This window comes from Aethalodelphis obliquidens, unplaced genomic scaffold, assembly GCF_003676395.1.
Source record: "Aethalodelphis obliquidens isolate GAN/ISIS:26980383/991018 unplaced genomic scaffold, ASM367639v1 scaffold49, whole genome shotgun sequence".
Lineage (NCBI taxonomy): Eukaryota > Metazoa > Chordata > Mammalia > Artiodactyla > Delphinidae > Aethalodelphis > Aethalodelphis obliquidens.
This window is the reverse complement of record NW_020837993.1, coordinates 11,705,754-11,726,734: the sequence shown is the minus strand read 5'-3', so window position 1 is coordinate 11,726,734 and position 20,981 is coordinate 11,705,754. Positions and strand designations below refer to the sequence as shown.

The following is a 20,981-nucleotide window of genomic DNA, read 5'->3' as shown; positions in this document are numbered from 1 at the left end:
ACAGATCAAGTGGCAAGTAAATAAAAAATAAGGAAGGATATAAAAGGCCTAAACAGGGCTTCCCTGGTGGCGCAGTGGTTGAGAGTCCGCCTGCCGATGCAGGGGACCCGGGTTTGTGCCGCGGTATGGGAAGATCCCACATGCCGCGGGGCGGCTGGGCCCGTGAGCCGTGGCCGCTGAGCTTGCGCGCCCGGAGCCTGTGCTCCGCAAAGGGAGAGGCCACAACAGTGAGAGGCCCGCGTACCACCAAAAAAAAAAAAAAAAAAAAGGCCTAAACAACATAATCAGTAAGATAAATCAGATATATCAAATACTACACCCTGATAATATAGAACACACCTTTTTCTCAAATGCACAAAGAAAACATCAGTAGGTTCCTAGTAGTAGAAATAGTAAAAACAATAGCCTCTGATCACAAAGCAATAGAGTTGGAAATTAATAAAAAAGATTTTTAAAGTGCAGAAGTCCCCTCTACCTGGAAATAAAAATTTACAGGATACAGCACCCACATTTGGCAGTAACTCAAAAGTGGGGAGACCTGGAGATGTCCACTGACATTAAGCTCAGCCTGAGCATTTAAAGCTGTTCCTTCATTCACTCATTTAACAGATTTAACTGAGCAACAGTTGAGACTACCTGAAGATGAAGAGGCTCCTCTCTGCCTTTCAGAGCTTGCTTTGGGTGGGAAAGACTGATAGGAAAATAAGGCAGCTCCAGCCCTGTGGGAGAGCTCGTGACTAGGGCATGAGACAGATGCCCAGCTGGGATTCGTGTGGATGTGTTGAGGTACCAGGAAGCAGTAGCTGTGCCATATTACAATAGGACTGGGTGGAATGTGGGGGAGAGCCCCCCTCACCTCTCACTGGCTGTGTGACCCTGAGCAGGTTACTTCACAGGGGCCCCCCTTTCCTCATCTCACTGGGAATCAACATCTGGCATGGAGAAGGGTCCAATTACTGTGTTCTTACTGCTTATTGACTTGAAGCTGGTCAGGTTATAACTGGAGAGTGTATTTGTTAGGGCCACATTCTAATGAAACATTGGCTGGCTATGTCCACAGCAGGAGATGGGGGTCAAGGGTGAATGGCCTGGATACTGCTGCCTCATGAAGAACAACAAAGGGTATGTACATGGATTAAAAAAAAAAAGAAGAAGAAGACTAAAGGGAGACCTCGAAGGATTTCAGAGACCTTCTTGCCCTGGTGCCTTTACATACTTTGTGTCATCATCTAGAGAACAAGCATACCTACTCTGGTGCTTCAACAGGCTAGTGGGACAGACATCCCAGTCATAGTGTAATGAGCTCCCTGTCATACACAGATCTGAGCAGCCCCTGCTGGTCTTCTGAATGCATCACTCATCACCTTGGATCCAGGACTTCAACTTCTGCCCTTTGGAAATCATCCAAAATATAATGGACAAAATTGGCAACCACGCAAATGTCCAACAAGTATGCACTAGTTAAGTAATATGGCTCTATCTACACAATGGAGTGTTATGCAAGCATTAAAAATCACTCTTGAGAAAATATTTTTGATCACATAGGAATTGCTTCTGCTATCAAGAGTGAAATAGGCAAAATAGTAAATGATTTGTTTATAGTATGACATCATTAAAGAAAATATGTTTAGAAGATTAGGATCCTGTATGTTCTTTGGTTCTCTTGCTTTATATTTTTATGTACCTTCCAGATTTTCTACAATGTTGCATGAATTATACTTATCATTTCTACTAAGTAAACAAAAAATATAGCTCTAGAAGAGATTCCTAAAATGAGTGCAAGTGTAGACAGAGATACCCTGGGGACCAGCACAAAGATAATTTTAGGAAGCTCTGGATCACTTCTCAGTTTTCTTCATTGACAACCATGGAATTCAATTAAAATCAGAAAACATTTGTTGCATCCTTAACAAGCACAAGGCTCTGTGCTAGAAACTTTCATTCAGAAGAGCCAGGGACAAGGATCATTCACAGCAAAACGTGACCAGGCCTTTGAGGGCGAAGGGAAGGGAGTCTGAACTCTGAGTGACTCCAAATATTTTGCCAGGGACTGGGACATTCCCTACAATTTTCTAAATAAAATTTTCTTTCGTTTTCCTAAAAGTAAAAATTGACAACATGCAACACTTGGAGGAGGAGGGAAAAGATGTCACAGAACTCAGTCCAACAAAACTTGCTGTAGAAGTCTTTTCTCTCTGGTTCTCCATGGTGGAGTGGGGGGCGGCCAGTCTCGTATGCCCATGTTGGTGGGAAATCCTTAAAGCCCAATTAGACAGAGACACCTTTGCAGAACAGACACTTAGGAACCTGTTTTTACAAATCAAGGAGAAGCAACAATGATCTAGTGAAAATAGATCATTCTGACAGGATACTTGCTGAATAAAAATCTCAAAAGCATGCAGGGGGATTTCATGCCATAGACTTAATAATGCCAGAAATAAAATGAATCTCTTTACTTTCTGCTTGGAAGCCTCAGGAACATGGTTTCTGTAGCTCATTAGCTATTAAAATTATTAACAAATTATTATTTTCAATTGAAAGTGGTTATGGTATTCATTATTTCCTCTCATGCCAAGACTCTTTAGTCTACTCAGAACATGAATTGTCCAAAGCAATCCAAAGTTTCTAAATAGTTTTGGACCAGGTTCACTGACTTTGGCCCAGCAAGCCACTCAGGGTTGAGTGGCTAAAGGAATCCGTTACGTAATTTATTGAGAACTTAATTGAGACTAATTATTATCTCTCATTGCCTTGCCTGAAGAACATCTGCCCAGCATCTGCTGTGACTGCATTTGGTTGGGATGTTTGAATTTTTCTGTGAAGTGAAATAAGGGGCATGAATATTTTATTGTGGATTTATCCCACTGTAACTTTTTATAGGAAACTGCTGGTTGTTTTATTAGCCAGCAGCGTTAATAGACAGTGTCTCTCCTGCTGGAGCCAAGGTTTAGGGTGTACTCAGAACACACTGCCTTAGCGAGATCTGCCCCTGAGGAGGAGGTGGGTGGGTCTGTGAAATATGTGGCTAAGTCAGTGTTTGGGAGCGGGGGGTGCAGATCCTGGACTGTTCTGTGATGTGCCTGCTAAGACCCAGGTCCATCTGGAAGGGGGCACAAGTTGATAACAGGTTGACCATATATGACCAATCACTGGCATATCCATGTGAGAAATGAATAGGAGCCATTCACCCCATTTCACAGAGGGAAAAACAAAGTTTCAGAAGTTCAGCAGCCAAGGTCATCAAAGACTTAGTGAGCCCAGACTAGAACCAAGCCTCTTGCCTCCTAGGAGGCTCCTGGCCATGACGAGGTGAGGATATTCTTAGGGGAAACAATATCCTTCACACTGTTTTGGGAACCAGGGGCAGAAGAGGGCATATCCAGGACCACCAGAAGAGCTCCTGGAGGGGCAAGTACTTGAGATTGGACAACTGAGAGAAGTGAGGAGGCTGTGCAGGCAGAGAGAATAGTGTCTGAGTCTCCAGGTCTGGGAATATCAAGCAGTCTGGAGAGGGAGGAGCACATGGGGCCAACCAAAGCCAGGGTGGTAAGGCTGGTCCTCCTACCTTGATCTGTCCTAAGTCTTCTTTTCCTTAGTGCAGAGTCTTATTTTTGTTTGCTTTCATATATTCATGAAAACATCTGCAATCCCTAGTGGGATGCTGGAGGAGCATGGGATGAAGGAATGACTAAATTATCGGACTGGGCCTTGAGTGCAACTGGCCCCTTGAGTGGGACTTCAGGATGTGAAAGACAGTAAGCACTAGGGAGCCATCGAAGGTTTTAGAGTGAAGAACTCACATGACTGAAGCCATGGCAGAGGTGCACAGACTACTTGGAAGGAAAAAGAGATCCCATGGTGGGGAGGCCAGTTAGGAGACTGTTACAATACCCCAGGCAAGGGTTGCCACGGAAATGGGGAAGAGAGGTAGATTTGAGATCCCTTATGGGAGTTGGCTTGGTGGACTTAGCAGCTGCTTGGACATGGCTCAGGGAGCAGTCCAAGCTGCCCTATAACCCTGCATGGCTGGTCTCTGGAAAAGGAGGGGCCGCCAGTTTTGGCAGTGGGGCAAAGAGGAATGGTTTATGACCTTGCCCACCCAGAACCAGAGGTGTGGTGGGACCCCTGCTGTCCTCTAGGTTGTCAATCACACAGGCCTGGAGTTCCCAAGGTGGAGAGTCAGGAGGCCTGTGCATCAAAATACTGATGGAAATCTTAAGTAAGCTCTGCGAAAAGGAAAGAGGAAGGGAAGGGAAGGAAAGGAGGGCCATGGGAACAAAGGAGCCCAAGACTGAACAAGCGGGGGGTGCTGAGATTCCTTGGAGAACAGGGGAGGAGGAGGCTTCAGAGAAGCAGAAGGCAGGGGGCAAGAGCTCCCAGCACCTTAGAAGTCAAGGAGGAACGAGCAAAAATCAGGCAGAGCTGTTGCCAGGGTCAGAAGTGTCAAAGCTGTCATCTACACTAAGGATTGTTATGACAAGTTATGCTCACCAAAGACCCTTAGTCATTTTAATTAATGCGGGAAGGAAGACGCCGCAGGATGCCAGCCACCAAGCAGGATTGGGGCCCCGCATCACTGGCCATCTCCACATGGCTCTGGCCTGGATGTCTGTCACCCCTGGGGAATTTCTTCCCAGGCTCACTGTGGACATGACCTTTACAAGCCACACCAGCAGGGCCACCACTTCTAATACAGCAGCATGTTATGAGGCACCAGGGATTCGAAACAGACCAACAAAGTGTAACCGTGGAGGCTGTTGTCCAGGGGCCTGGCTGGCTCCTGTCTGCTCTGGGGGTGTCCAGAAGCGCCTTTGGCAGGAGGGGCACAGGGAGCAAATGTGAGGCTTGCAATTAAAGATAGTCGTGTGTGGGGAAGCGAGCAGAGCTGTAAATTCCCTTGCTCATAAAGCTGCACGCCAGAACCCTTGCAGGGCGAGCTCGGAGACAGAGTCAGCCAACTTTTCAGGCTGGTCGTGTTGGAGCCCTGCCCCTGCCCCTCTGAACACAACGGCCTTTCCCCTCTGTACCCTTTCCAGAAGACACAGAGCTGGCTCACTCCAACTCTGGAGAACTCCCCCTAGGAACATTTTCAGAGAATCTTGTGAAATTCTGAGCATTTTCATAGCCAAAGCGAGGCAGTGGCAGGGATGGAATGTCAGGGAGGTCTGCTTGCATGTTTTCATGTTGAATAATTTTGTGGGGCTGGGCAGCTGGGCCAGCTGGGCAGGGGCTCCTGCTGGCATTACTCAGGCCTCTGCGTATTTCTACAACCCACTCTTCAGGATTTTGGTGTTGGTTTCGAATTGGTACCACTCAGACTGCTGTCTTGGGAAAACCATGTCACATCATGAATCTGGGGAGTCTTTTTTTCCTAATCTTTTTAGGACAAAATTCTTGGGACTCACCTATTAAGCCAACCAAAAGACAAATTACAGGAAGGTGGGGTCAAAGCATTGACAGAGGACCCGTGTGGCGAGCCAGTGGTATAGAGTGGCCTCTTCAGGTCAGAGCCAGAGGAAGACACACATCCAGCCTCTCTGGTTTAGGTTCAGAACCACCATAGCTCCCTCCTTGGAAAATTAAAGTGAGAAGTCCTAGACCAGAGGCTGCGGAACCAAATTCCACAGCAGACATGGCTTGGCCTGCACAGGCGTCTTAAGGTTTTAGAGTTCATTTCCAACATTTTAAAACCAGATTTCAATAAGACTCTGAATTTTCAACATTACTTTTAAAAAGGAAAGATGTGGCAATACTTGACCCACATGGCAACTGTGGGCTGGAGCCCAGTGGCTCCCGGGACAGGCACCGTCTTCATTCTCAGTTGACCACAGTCGCTGCCACTCTCAGAAGTCAAGGTCAGTTAGTACATACCGACCTGGCTCTGGGTTGTGTAATCATTTTTCTTACAAAAATGTTTATATGTACAGAAAAGTCTGAGTTTAACTAATAAACAGCTATGCCTGCACCTCCCAATTTTAACAAATTTTCATGATTGCCGTATTTTAAGTAATCTAAAGTAATAGCATGTTATTAAAATAATATAATACAGATACATTAAAAGTCCCCCTTGACCCCTCCCAGCGCTATTCTTCTCCCCTCCCCCATTAGTGGATATGCTTCCCCCGCTAATTTTCAAACTTTTACCATATATGCATATATCCACAAACAAGAGAGTATTGTTTGGTGCATTTAAACAGGCTCTGAGCATATGTATGTTCATCTTGCCTTTGGGATCTAGCCACGTTGCCACTGTGGCTCTGGTACACCCATTTTCTTTGCTCTATGTGATTTCATCTTAGGTATTTAGTCATTTGCCATTGATGGACATCTGAGTTGTTTGCCAATTGGGGCTTATGTAAACAATTATGCAGTGAACATCCTTTTCCAATTTCCTTAGACACATGTGCAAGTTATATCCCAGAAGTGTAATTACACAGTCATAGGTCTGCACACCTTGAGCTTTTCTCCAAAGGCTTAGCCTAGCGTTACCATGCCACCAGCACGGTAAGGGCTCCCATTGCTCCAGTCATGAACAAATTTGGTTTAGTCAGACTTTATAGTGTTGCCATCTGATGGGGAGGAAATGGTGCCTCATTGTTTGATTTTTTAAATTCCCCTGTGCTGTAGTGAGGTTGAGCGTTTTCATATGTTAAGAGGATATTTATATTTTTTCTGTGATTTATCCTCCTGTTGTTTGCGCATTATCCTGTTGGGCTACTTATCTCTTACTAATTGATTTACGAGCATTCTTTATACATCTTGGATTATAAATATTTTCCCTTATTTGAGGCCTCTTTTTTCACCTATGGTATCTTTGAGTAGAAGCTTTTATCTTTAATTTAGTTAAATTGGTTAACTTTAAATTTAGGAATTGTGCTTCTTTTGTCTTGTTCGACAATTTCTTCCTGACTTTTCAACTACAAATATGTTTTCCTGTGTGTTCTTCCAGAACTTTTAAGGTTTGGCTTTTCTTGCATATAAGAAGACTTTAACACATCCAGAATGTCTTTTTCTGTATAGTATGAGTTGAGACAATGAGTTAATTTCTTCCATATGATAACCTGTGCCTCTCCTCTGTATTATGTAATGGCTAGTTCACCCCGTTCCCACTGATTGATAAGGCTGTGTTTATGGTAACCAAGATAACAAAACACACCATGCTTTCTGACCACAAGAAAATTACATTGGAAATAAGCAGTAAAAAGAATAGTGACCCACTTTTCTCTATATTTTTGGAAATTAAAAATATATATAACTCATGGGTTAGGAGGAAATGATATTGGAAATTACAAAATTTTCAGAACTAACAATTAACATTTCTTTTTTTCTCCCTATTTTTGGGAAGCTGTGGATTATATTTCTATTCTTTTGATGGTTATCCTTAAATGTGACCCAGGTACCTTAACTATAATGGTTTCAGTAGAGTCCAGAGTACTCAGAATCGCTAGCCTCTTCCCAAACAACACAGTGCCCTTAGTGCATGTGACCCTCAAACAGCCTCTACTTGTTCCTCTTATTATCTGGAGATTTAGTGTTACTATATTGAAAAACCAAAAATATTCTGGTATAACAAAAAGTTATATTAATTAGATGAAACAGACAAAATTCTTAGAAATACAAACTACTGTAACTGACTCAAGAATAAACAGATAACCTGAACAGACCCATAACAAGTAAAGAGATTGAATTAGTAATAAAAAAATTCCCACAGAAAAAAAGCCCAGGATCAGATGGCTTTACTGGTGAATTTTACAAAACATCTAAGGAAGAATTAATATCAATTTTTCACAACCTCCTCCGAAAAGTAGAAAAGGAAGCACTTTACAACTCATTCTATGAGGCCAGTATTACCCTGATAACGAAACCAGACAAAGACATCACAAGAAAACTACATGCCAATATTGCTTATGAATATAGACACAAAAATCCTCAACAAAATATTAGTAAATTGAATCCAGCAATATAAAAAGGATTATATACCATGATCAAGTGGAAACTTATGCTGGGAATGCAAGGTCCATTTATCATCTGAAAATCAAATAATATATCACATCAGTAGAATAAAATACAAAACCACATTATTGTCTCAATTAACACAAACACACACAGAGTATTTTCAAAATTCAATACTCTTTCATGATCAAGACACTCAACAAACTAGGAATAGACGGGAATTTCCTCAACCTCATGAAGGGATCTACAAGAAACCCACAGGAACCATCATACTTAATGGTGAAAGACTAAAGCCTTTTCCCCTAAGAGAGGAACAAGACAAGAATGTCTGTTTTCACTGCTTATATTCAACATTGTACTGGTGGTTCTAGCCAGGGCAATTAGGCAAGAAAATGAGGAAAAAAAAAAAAAAGGCATCTAGGTTAGAGATGTAAAACTATATGTATTTGCAGATGACATGATCTTCCATATAGAAAATTCTGAAGAATCCAGTAAAAAGCTACTACAACTAATATATTTGCTGGAAAAACAAAATTCAACTGAGTAAATTCAAAGATCTAATTGGCTTTATTTATCAATTCATGAATCAGTCAGGTCCCATCGCAACTAGAAGAGCACAAGGGGTTGTACAAAATGGGAGATGTTTACTGGCAGGAAGAGGGTGGGCAAGAAAAGTATTAACAAAAGAAAAGATTGCTTCAATCCAGACCATCTTCTTCTGGGGGAAGGGAAGGGCTTTATCATAACATTACCTCACTAGTGTTGATCAGGAAATTTCAGATTGACTTTTAAAGGTCATATTGCTGGAAGGGATTGAAGCTGCAATTAAGTCTTTGTTTGTTGTCATGGGGAGCAAATGACACCACTTTGGGCTTGTTGTTTTAAACATATGAGTTGAGCAAGGTTACAGGATGTAAGAATGATATACAAAAATCAATTCTTTTTCTATACCCTTGCACTGAATAGTCTGAAAAGGAAATGAAGAAAATAGTTCCATTTACAGTAGCATCAAAAACAATAAGATCAGCTCAGTGCTTTGTGACCACCTAGAGGGGTGGGATAGGGAGGGCAGGAGGGAGGGAGACGCAAGAGGGAAGGGATATGGGAACATATGTATATGTATAACTGATTCACTTTGTTATAAAGCAGAAACTAACACACCATTGTAAATTATACTCCAATAAAGATGTAAAAAAAAAAAAACAAAGTACTTCGGAATAAATTTAACAAAAGACTTATACACTGCAAATGACAAAACATTATTGAAAGACGTTAATAAATATCTAAATACATCCCATTAGAAGGCTTAGTGTTGTTAAAAGGGCAATACTCCTCAAATTGATCTACTGATAAAACATAAATCCCTGTCAAAATTCCAGCTGTCTTTATTGTGCAAATGAACAAGCTGATCCTAAAATTTATGTGGAATTGCAAAGGGTTCCAAATAGTCAATACAATCTTTAAAAACAAGGACAAAGTTGGAGGACTTATGCTTCTTAGTTTCAAAGATTACTACAAAGCTAGAGTAATCAAGACAGTATGGGACTTGCATAAAGAGAGACATATAGAACAATGTAATATAAATGAGTAAATAAATATTCTCACATTTACTATCAGTTAATTTTCAACAATGCAATAGAGAAAGAATCATCTTTTCTATAAACGGTACTGAGACTCTGGATGTCCACATACAAAAGATAGAAGTTGGATCCCTAGCTTATACCATAGATAAAAAAATTAACTCAAAATGGATCAAGCACCTACATGTAAGTGCTAAAGCTGTAAAGGCAATGCTTTCTTAGATATGAAAGCAAAAGCACAAGCAGCAAAAGAAAGAAATAAACTAAACATTATAAAAATTTAAAACTTCTGTTCTTCAAGGCCATCAAGAAAATGAAAAGATAACCCGAGGAAGGGAAAAAAACGTTTTCATAAAAAAAAAAAAGTTTTCATAAATCATATATCTGAAAAAATAATTTTATCTAGACCATATCAAAATCTCTTACAACTCAATAATAAAAAAAACAAATAACCCGACTAAAAAATGGACAAATCATCTGAACAGACATTCTTTTTTTTTTTTTGCTAATGTGAATTTTCTTTATTATTGAAACTTTCTCAGATTATGCAATTCTTTAGTAAAACAGTATTGAGTCACTAACAATAGGAAACATATGTTTTTCACACATTTAGTAGAACACAAATTGAACAGACATTCTCAAAAGAAGATACACAAATGGCCAATAAGCACATGAGAAGATGCTCAACATCATCAGCCATCAGGGAAATACAAATCAAAACCACAATGAAATTCAACAAGTAGTATTGGGGAAACTGGATATCAAAATACAAAAGAATGACGTTGGACCTTTACCTTATACCATGTACAAAAATAAGCTCAAAATTGAGCAAAGACCTAAATATAAGAGTTAAAGCTAAAACTCAGAATAAAACTTAGGAAAAAATCTTCATTACATTGGATTTGGTAATGACTTCTTAGATATGACACCAAAAGCATAGGCAACAGTAGGAAAAATAGATAATTTGGACTTCAAAATTAAAAACTTTTTTGTATCAAAGGACATAATCAACAAAGTGAAAAGGCAACCCAAAGAATGGGAGAAAATATTTGCTATCATATATTTGATAAAGAAGGAATATCCAGAATGTATAAAGAATTCCTACAATTAAACAACAAAAGGCACCCCATTAAGGAATAGGCAAAGAACATGTTTACTCATTTTTCCAAAGAAGATATGCACATGGCCAATAAGTACATGAAAAAATGCTCATCATCACTAATCATTAGGGAAATGCCAATCAAACCACAATGAGGTAACCACTTCATACCCATGAAGATAGTTATTATTAAAAAACAGCAAATAAGTGTTGGTGAGGATGTGGTGAAATTGGAACCCTTCTACATTGTTGAATGGAATGTCAAATGGTACAGCCACTGTGGGAAACAGTATGGTGGTTCCTCAAAAAATTAAACACAGAATTACCATGTGATCCAGCAATTTCACTTCTGGGTATATACCCAAAAGAACTGAAAGCAGGGACTCAAACAGAAATTTGTACAACCATCTTCATAGCAGCACTATGCACAATAGTCAAAAGGTGGAAGCAGCACAAATGTCCCTCTCTGGACAAATGGATAAATGAAATGTGTTACATGTGTACAATGGAATATTATTCAGCCTTCAAAAGGAAGGAAATTCTGACACATGCTGCAACATGGATGAACCTTGAGGATATTATGCTAAGTGAGATTAGACAGTCACAAAAGAACAAACATTGTATGATTCCACTTATATGAGGTACCTGGAGCAGTCAAAGTCATAGAGACAGAAAGTAGGATGATAGTTGCCAGGGGCTGGGGGGAGAGGGGAATAGGAGGTTATTGTTTAATGAATCTAGAATTCAGTTTGGGAAGATGAAAAGTTTGGGAGAGAATGGTGAGGGTTATACAACAATGTGAATGTATTTAATGCTACTGAACTGTACACTGCAAAGTGGTAAAAATGGTAAATTTTGTATACATTTTACCACAGTAAAATGAAACCACAATGGGATATCACTTCACACCCACTAGGATGGCTATAATCAAAATGATAGATAATAGAAAAAATTTATGAGAGTGTGGAGAATTTAGAATTTCATACACTACTGTAGAAATGCAAAATAGTGCAGCTGCTTTGGAAACAGTCTGGCATTTCTCAAATTGTTAAACATAGCGTTAGCATACGATCCAGCAATTCCACTCCTTGGTATATACTCAAAAAAAATGAGAACATGTGTCCACACAAAAATTGTACACAGATGCTCATTGCAGCATTATTCGTAATAGCCGAAATGTGGAAACAACCCAAATGTCCATCAGCTGATGAACCAATAAATAAACATGGTGTATCTATACAATCAAGTATTATTCAATGACAAAAAGGAATGAAATACTAATAGATGCTATAACATGGATGAGCCTTGGAAACATTATGCTAAGTGAAAGAAGCTGGGCACAAAGAACCGCATGTTATGTGATTCCATTTATATGAAATGTCCAGAAGAGGCAAATCTATAGAGACAAAAAGTAGATTAGTGATTGCCTGGGGCTGAGAGGGATAGGAGGCGGGCATGTATTGGGAGATGACAGCTAAGAGGTGTGGAGTTTCTTTTAGGGGTAATAAAAATATTCTAAAATTGATTGCGGTGGTGATTTCACACCACCACAATATATTTCAGAATATACTGAATTGTTCTCTTTACATGGATGAATTGTATGGTATGTGAATTATGTCTCAATGGAACTGTTAAAATAGTTCTTCTACTTGCTAATGTATGACCTTGGGCAAGCCACTTAACCTCTCTGTGCCTTCATTTCCTCACCTGTAGAATGGCTCGCCAAAGGATTGTTACAGGGATCAAATAATTTGAATCATGTTAAGTGCTGAGAACATGCCGGGCACATAGGAAGCTCCCAAAGCGGTTAGCTGGTGCAATATCTAGAGAAACCATTCTTAAAACATTTTCCCTTAAGCCATGTTTTAGCAAAGCATTGAAGTCTTCCCCTCCTTCCCTTCTCCCTCCCTCCCTCACTCCCTTCCTTCCTTCCTTTCTCTTCCTTTCCCCAGCACATGAAAACTAACCACAGTGACTCAAGAACCTTTTCAGGAAAACACAGCAAGTTCTCAGACCCTGACCCAGCCTGATTTCAGGATGGAATTATGTCCTCCAGCAGAAGCTCACATGCATAGGCCGATGTATTCGTTCCTCATCATGCACTCCAGGCTCTCATTTCCTCCTATAAAAAACAAATATGTGAATAATATTACTTTTCAGGGAAATATATATGAGAACTCATAATTCTCGAGTTTTAAATGGAGAAATGCTGAATTGAAACTTCGTGTGTAGCTCTAAAGCGTCCCCCTCTGTCCCCTGGGAGAACATCACAGCCCAGCTTGCTAAGTCCCAGTTGTACCTCCTTACCCCACTCCTTTCGCAGACATCTGTTCAATAAAAGCAGCCACGTATCTTCGGAGACTTTAAATGGCACATGTGTTTTGATTGTTCTCATAACGGAGTTGCTGGCTCCAATCTGCCCTGAGCTGTGAGAGTGGCTCGGGCAGACAGAGAGTCTGTCGCTGCCGAGTCCTCCGTGGTGTTTTTGGGACGAGGCCCAGGAGGTCCGGCTCTTGGCCAGCCAGCCTCTGCCACGTCTCCTCACCCCAGGCTGGCGGCACACGTGGTGACCACAGCCCGGGTGCCCTGGGAGAGGCCTTGTCATCCACGGGAAGGCAGAGCGGTGTTAGCCTGACCTTGGCCAGATGTTCACAGCCTAGGGGCCAGCAGCCCTGCACCAGGGAGAGAGGGAAGAGACTCCCATCCTTGGAGCTCCCCTGCAGGCCTCTCCCTGGGGCCTTTACCTGCCGTAAGGTCATCATCAGGTCCTTACAACTGTGAGCCCAGTTCTTGCCCCTGCTTTATGGATGAAGGCCAGGTGCTCAGAGGAGAGAGATAACTCGCACCAAGTTATAGGACTCAGCACTCAAACAGGTTTTTCATATTCCTCTCATCTGAATCATGCAAATTTATTGAAAATTTTTTAAAAATTAAAACTAATTTGTTTTGGTTCCGAATGCCCGCATAGACTGCCCATTCCAGAGGGCTTTGAGGAACAGCAGCTCCTCTGAATAAGATGGATGCCTAGACTGAGAATAATAGTTACAGCAATAATAACAGCTGCTAGTTATCAGGCCCATAGAGCGTGAGGCCTGTGCTGACTGTGTGGCAGAGGCTTGAGTACTGACTTGTCCAAGGTCACACAGCTGGCAAGTTGGTGGAGTGGACTCAAGTCCAGGCGCATCTGACACCAGCGTCCTGAATGTGACCTTCTGAGACTTTGAGAATGTCTGATTCTAGTAAGTGGGCACCTTTCACTCTCGGGGCATCCTGATGAGGTTGGTCAGGTGTTCCCTAACCAGAGCAAGATTGTATAAATACAAAAAGGAAGCTTCTGGGTTGGGGCACAGAGGACCCACCCACTTAATAGCTAGCGGGCCTTAGGCCAGTCTTGCTGTCTCTCCAAGTTGGTTTCCCCATCCGTGAAGCAAGACCAGCAGGCCCTGAGCCACCTTCCTCTGGGAGTTCAGGTGGAAACCTGAAGGAAACCTCCCTCCTACCCACCCGGAAATACCTCCAAGGATTGGCCATCCCAAACTCTCAGCTGTTCCTCAACATTTCATGGGCAGGGGCTCTGTCAGAGCACTGAGCCCTGCTTCTTTGGTTGGCCAACTTCACTTTGACTTCAGGACCCAACTCAAGCTCCATTTCCTCCACTGCACTTAGCAGACAGTGAAGACATTGCCTGTTTATACGCTTCCCTCTCCCCCAAGGACCACACACTTGACTGAGCTTTGTGAAGGTGGGACGCTGAGCTGAGTGCCCTGGCCCTTGATTCAGGGCTTGGTGTGAAGTTGATACCCATGTGTCTGGGGGACAGATAAGATAAGGTTGGACAAAGTAACCATCCCAGTAGCAGAAATCTCTTTAACCTGCCCTGCAGCTTTCTGGAGCTTTTGAACTGTTTCATATCCTTCTTTTCATGCTGTGGTATTTTACATTTTACATGTAAAATACATGGTATTTTACAAGCATATTTGATGCTATGCTTGGAATTTGCATGTTTCTATAACAGATGCTCAGAGAATCACATACAGTCATCTAGTTTCCTTACTTTGATTAATTTAGCTAATGTAAGGAACATTCCTGATTCAGAGATAGGCACAGATTAGGTGCTCAGTCAATGCCAGATCCTTACTACTGACCCATTTTGGAGATGGATAAAGTTGACACCATGGACAGACCACCTGTTATCTTGAACACTTGTTGTGTTGAAATACAACAGCTTACATTTTTTTACAATTTGAAGTTGTTGAAAATAAATGACCCACCAGTGTACTCTTTTTGGTTATCTATACTTGAGATTCACTTTATATTCAACATAAAATAACTGTGTTAGAAGAATGCGATCCTGAAGATGCCATTGTTTCTTTGTGAGACTGTCACATTTCAGCAGATTTCATGAGATCTTTACCTAGTTTAAGTCTCAGCCAAATCAAGACTTGGATAGAAACTGAATTTTGAATGTAAGATAAAATTTCTCAGGACTGCTAATGTGATGCGTGTAGTAGGCAAAATAATGACCCCCAAAGATGTCTACATCCTAATCCCTGGAACTCGCTGTTCTGAGCAGTGGGATGAAAATGTTAGGTTACTTGTCAAAGGAAACTTAGAGTTACAGGTGGAATTAGGTCGTTATGGGTCTCCCATGAAAGATGTTAGCAGAACCCAGGAGAGAGGTATGGAACAGAGTCCTCTGAGTCCTCAGAAGGAACCCACCCTGCCAACACTTTGATTTTTAACTTCTGGCCTCCAGAGCTGTAAGAGAATAAATTTCTGTTGTTTTAAGCCACCCAGCATGTGGTACTTTTCACGGCAGCTCTAGCAAACTAATACAGTTTGCTAATCAGCCGGCTTATGCTGGATTATCTGAGTGGGTCCAGTGTAATCACAGGGTCCTAAAAGCAGAAGATGGAAGCAGAAGAGAAGGTTGGAGTGATGCGATGTGAGAAGAACTCGGCCTGAGTTGATGGCTTTGAAGGCAGAAGAAGGCACCACAAGCCAGGGAATTGGGGCAGTGTCTAGAAGCTGGAAAAGGCAAGGAAGCAGTCTTCCTGGAGTCTCCAGAAGGGAACAGCCCTGCCAGCGCCTTGATTTTAGCCCAGTGAGACCCACATCAGATTTCCAACCTCTAGAAATGTAAGATAATCAATCTGTGCTGTTTTGAGCCATTAAGTTTATGGCAATTTGCTACAGCAGCAATTAAAAAAGAATATAGGGTCTCAGGTAGTGACAGAGCTGTCCAAAGCCTAGTAGTCCCCCCTCATCTGCGGGCCATACATCCCAAGCCCCCCAGTAGATGCCTGAAACCCAGGATAGTACTGAACCCTATAGATACTTATATACTATGTATTTCCTGTGCTAACTGGCAGGGAGCCTATACAGCATGGATAAGCCGGGCAAAGGGAAGGTTCACATCCCAGGCGGGACCAATTGGGATGGTGGGAGATTTCATCCCACTGCTCAGAACAGCGTGCAGTTTAAACTTAGGAAATGTTTATTTCTGGAGTTTTCCATTTAATGTTTTCAGACCGTGGTTGACTGCTAGTAACTGAAACTGGGGAAAGTGAAACCACAGATAATGGTGGAAAACTGTACCTGATTAGAATGATTGAACTTGAAGTATGTACAGAGGAGCTACACCTGTGCTGGACAGGAGAGGCTGTCCTGACCCCGTGGGAACAGGGGAGGGGCCTGGATTAGGGAAGTGTTAATGGTGGTTTCAGCAAGAATTACAGTTTTATTGCTTTTAAGAAGGACTGCTAACTCAAACTTGGCTAATGAATGTCACTGTTAAGGTTTTTAGAGGATAAGAGTGAAAAAAGCTCAGGCTTACATTGTAATTGTAATATACATTGTTGTGTGGAACTGCAGGCCTTTCCCAAGTTACTAGACTTGGGATCAATGGGATTTTACTCTGATGTCTGGGTGTGTGACATCATCCCAGTGCCCTAGATGGGCCTCCTGCAGCCAAGGTCCTTCAGGGGAAGTGGATTCTTTCAGCCACCAAAAATGAAGTTTTAGGAAGGCCACTTTTTCTCCCCATACCTCACTGAGGTGTTTTTCAAGATCAGAAGCAAAAAGGTCCAGCTGAAAAATAGCTCCGATAACCTGAAGCAGGTGCACCTGTGACAAAGGGCCCTCTTGTCGGCGGCTCGTCACGCGTTTCAGGCGGGGATAGGTCTGAGGATTCTTCCGGAAAGAGGAGGAGGGATGCATGGGCTCTTTTCCATTCTGTCACCCTTTTGCAAAGCACCAGACACCAGAGGTAAAGGAAAGGAGAACCTGGAGGGCTGGCAGTCCCTCCCAGCTCTACGGGAATCTGACCCCCACAGATCTGACTTTTCCAGCCAGTGATGGGGCTGGAGGAGCCCCCGAGGCAGGACTGCTGAGTCCTCCCAGCAGTTCACCATTCCCCCAGGTGTCCTGGATGTGACCTTTGTGTGAACAGAGTTGGCGTCTACATTCCCTAGAACACATGCTCTGATTGTGTGGCCAGGAATGGAGATGCTGGTACCCTATGGCAATGGCACGCATGCCCAGGGCAGTGACAGTCCCATGTGTGTGACATAGAGGTCCCACTTCCGAGGCTTGGCCCTGGGAAGCACAGGAAATACAAAAGACAGGAGCAGGATTCTAAGCCATTTCACAGTTGGGGTCAGCACAATAATGCCGAACAGGTCTCAACCTAAAACCTAACATTTATATTCACAAAGTTAATTGTAAAAGGCCAGGACAAAGGAGATCTGGCTGAGAGTCAGTTCATGAGAGAGAAAAACATAGTAGGTGCTAACAGAGGTACAATGTGCTTGCTTTAAAAAAAGAAAAGAAATAGTACAGAGCTGGGGAGTATTCATGAAAACAAGTCCCCATTTAAAGATCATCACATTCTCTCTTGCTGCTTTCAGATCACATCTGGACCATACTGTCCATGACAAATCAGTCAATTTTAAGAACAGTAGTGACTGATTAGAGACTTACAACGGATTGAGAATCTGCAAATTATTTTGATCAAGAGAAGAGAAAACTTAAAAGGGGAACAAAATGGGTAGAAGTTGGTTTGATTCTTTCGGTGATGTTTAAGCAGTTGTCAGGTACTGAAATGGGAGCAAGGCTGCATGCATGTGGGAAGTCTCCATTTCCCACCAAGGAAACACAAAATAATGACAGTACTAGTTATGTTATAGGGCTTATGTGTGCCAGGTGCTGCCATAAGCAATTTGCAGGCAGTATGTTACTTGTCCTCATATCCCGAGGCCAGCACTGTGTTTCCATCCCGTGCAGCATGAGCAAGGGGTCTGACAAGAGGAGCTTCACTAGCATTAGTCCCTGGGCCATGAAGGGCAGAGTGATGAGCTCTGCCAAGGGGACTGGAGATGAGCTCTAGATGAGGTGGCCTGAGCTTGCCCTAATGGACAAGGAGAAACCATGTCGGGATGAAGGGAGGGGCCTGGGTAGCCCCATCTTCTCAACAATTAGTCCAACACCTCCACTACCCCCAGCTGGTTCAAGCCACCCTTATCTCCCACCTGGACCATTGCAGTAGCCTCCTCCCCACTCTCCCTGTTGCCACCCCTACCCATTGTAGGCTGGTAGCCACACAGAGTCAGGGTGGCCCTGGAAGGCGTGTCTTCCTTTCTCCAAACCCTCCAGGACTGCATCTCATTCAAGCAAGAGCCACAGCAGCCAGCCAGGCCCTGTGTAATCTCCCCCTGCTCCCTCTCATGCCCCTCCCTCTCCTGCTCACCCCCTCCCCCAGCCACACTGGACTCCCGGCTGCCCCTCGGCCCTGCCAGCACACCCCTCCACCAGGGCCTTTGCACCTGCTATGCCCTCTGCCTACAAGTCTTCTCCCACAGAGCACAGGGCTCATGCCTCACTTCCTTCCAGTTGCTGCCCAAATGCCAGGCCATCCCTGACACCTTGAATAAAATAGTGCCAACCTCCCTCATCTCCTCGCTGATCTGCCCTGTGCTGTATTACTTTTCTCTAAAGCACTTACTATGGTGTTGCATATTCTCTCTGCATATATGTTATATACACTCTATTACATTATGTTGTATTCTGTTGTACATTGTTCATCCGTTTACTGTTTGTCCCCATTAGAATAGGAAGACTCAGAGGGCAGGGCTTTGTTTCATTCACTGCCTCATCATCAGAACCTAGATGTTTGCAAACAGTGGGATGGCCTCATTAGATTTGGTTTCAAGTGGGATTTAGGACGAGTCTGACTAATGTGAGAACTGAGTGGTTATCAGGGCTGACCATCCAGATGGAACTGCTTTGTTAAGTAGTGAGGACCTGGGAATATTTGCTTTGTTAAGTAGTAAATATCTGCTTTGTTAAGTAGTGAGGAGCTGGGAATATTCCTGGGAGCTGGGAATATTTGAGGCTCGTCCAGGAACCAGAGCACAGAGAGTCTTTAAAAGGGCGTTCAAAGCCCTGTTTGTGTCCTGAGAAATCATCACTCCCAAACTGCCTAGCCCCTTTCCAGCACCCTAAGGCCAACAGAGAATTGGGATCATTGAAATATTAGTCAGGTAGACAAAGTCTTAGTTGAGCACTTTCAGCTGATGGCCTCAGCAGCCTAGTCTTCCCACGGCCCCCAGGTTGCCTCCTCAAGAATGACAGTCCCCACTTAGGAGGTCCCGCCACCCTTTGGAAAGCAGGGAGTCCTGGTGTGTTTAAGCTGGGACTGGGGTGTCCTTTGTCGAGGGCTGTGCCAGTCAACTTTTGCTGCAGTGACAAACAACCCCAATATCTCTGTGGGGCACAACAGCATCATGCTATTACAGAGCCCAGCAGTCAGGAAGCCCCTGTATTGGACCTGCTGTTCTCATGGCAGAGGACATGAAGAGTGAGAGACAAACCACATAGTAACTCAAAGCTTCTGCTGGGATGTGGCCAGCTTCGTATCCACTCACCCCACTGAACAAAGATGGCACAAGACAGCAAGAGGGGGACGTAGGGACAATAACTCAGTCTGCCGTTGTGGCGTGGGGTGGGGGCGGGGGATGCGGGCAGTTGCAGAAAGATTTCTGTACTGAGTAGGCCACTGAACCACTCTACTCAGATAGCTCTGATATTCTGCTCTGATATTCCAGAATTATTTCCAAAGCCGACTACAAAGCTGAGTCTGTCTTTTTCCCTCCCACAGCAGGCCCACAATTCTACCATCTGTCTGGAAGGCCCTTTGTTCTCTCACTGTCTTTTCTCTTTCCGGGTAGGTGGGTGGCAGGCCCGTGGAGCCCCTGCTCAGCGACCTGTGAGAAGGGCATCCAGCACCGGGAAGTGACCTGCATGTACCAGCTGCAGAATGGCACACACGTCGCCACTCGGCCCCTCTACTGCCCAGTGCCCCGGCCATCGGCAGTGCAGAGCTGCGAAGGCCAGGACTGCCTGTCCATCTGGGAGGCGTCAGAGTGGTCACAGGTGGGTGCCTGGGCTGCTGCCAGTGCTGAAACCACCACCAGGGCCTCGGGGCCTTGTTTGTAGCAACCCCAAAATGGTTCCTTTCCCTCCCTGCTGTTTTTGACAAACCCCCACATATCACAGTCCTAGCCAGACCCCAGAGGAGCTCAAAGCCATGTTCTAAGTCACATATTCTCAAATTCCATGAGAGATATCAACATGGCCAAAAAAACATGGATAGTGTGTTTTTTTGATAATGTATATCACAGTACTGTTTGGTCCCATTTCCTGTGAAAATTCTCATGTAAATATAGATGGATGGATGGATGGGTGGGTGGATGGGTGGGTGGATGGATAGATACATAGGAGATAGGTAGGTAGGCAGGTAGACAAACAGACACCTTTTAATCTCTTTTGTGCACTTTGGAACTGTAGGGTGGTCAGGTTGAGAACGTGGTTTCAAAGGCTTCCCTGCATTTCCATGGCAGTCTTTGTGGAGCTGCCTTTGCAAGAGGCAGGAGGATGTTGGGAGGGACAGTGTTTAGTGTGTGAGCCGGTTACAAATCTCATGCCATAACACATTTTGGAAGGAGGTCAATTAAGCCTTAATTTTTAACTTTGAAGATTGATCCTAGAAATATTTTATCTTCGGTAATATCATCCTTCAAGGCTTGGCATTGAGTTTGCATTTAATGATTTTGATTGTTTGGCTATGAAACAAAAAAAATAGCTGAATAAAGGGCAAGCTTCCCTCAGGTCCTCCATCAAACGTGTTCTAGGAAAGTCAGAAAGGCTAAATCCAAGACACTCTTCAGTGTGGAAAATATTTTTAAAGTTCCTTCTTATTGCCAAGCAGTTGGAATTATTTTGAATAAGAAAGTATTCAGCCCATTTTTAATGAACGAAAAGTCTGCCCTTGGCTGTTCTAAAACTGAGTT

The 20,981-nt window shown here is 43.3% G+C and overlaps 1 protein-coding gene across 3 annotated transcripts in view; it reads left to right on the top strand.

Annotated features, from left to right (window-relative positions):
- Nucleotides 1-20,981, top strand: part of ADAMTS17 (ADAM metallopeptidase with thrombospondin type 1 motif 17) — a 351,891-nt gene that overhangs the window by 304,407 nt on the left and 26,503 nt on the right. For all 3 annotated transcript variants that reach the window (XM_027083226.1, XM_027083228.1, XM_027083227.1), the window contains one exon: nucleotides 19,860-20,064. In XM_027083226.1, coding sequence (XP_026939027.1) covers nucleotides 19,860-20,064 — 205 coding nt within the window. The remainder of the gene's footprint in view (nucleotides 1-19,859; nucleotides 20,065-20,981) is intronic.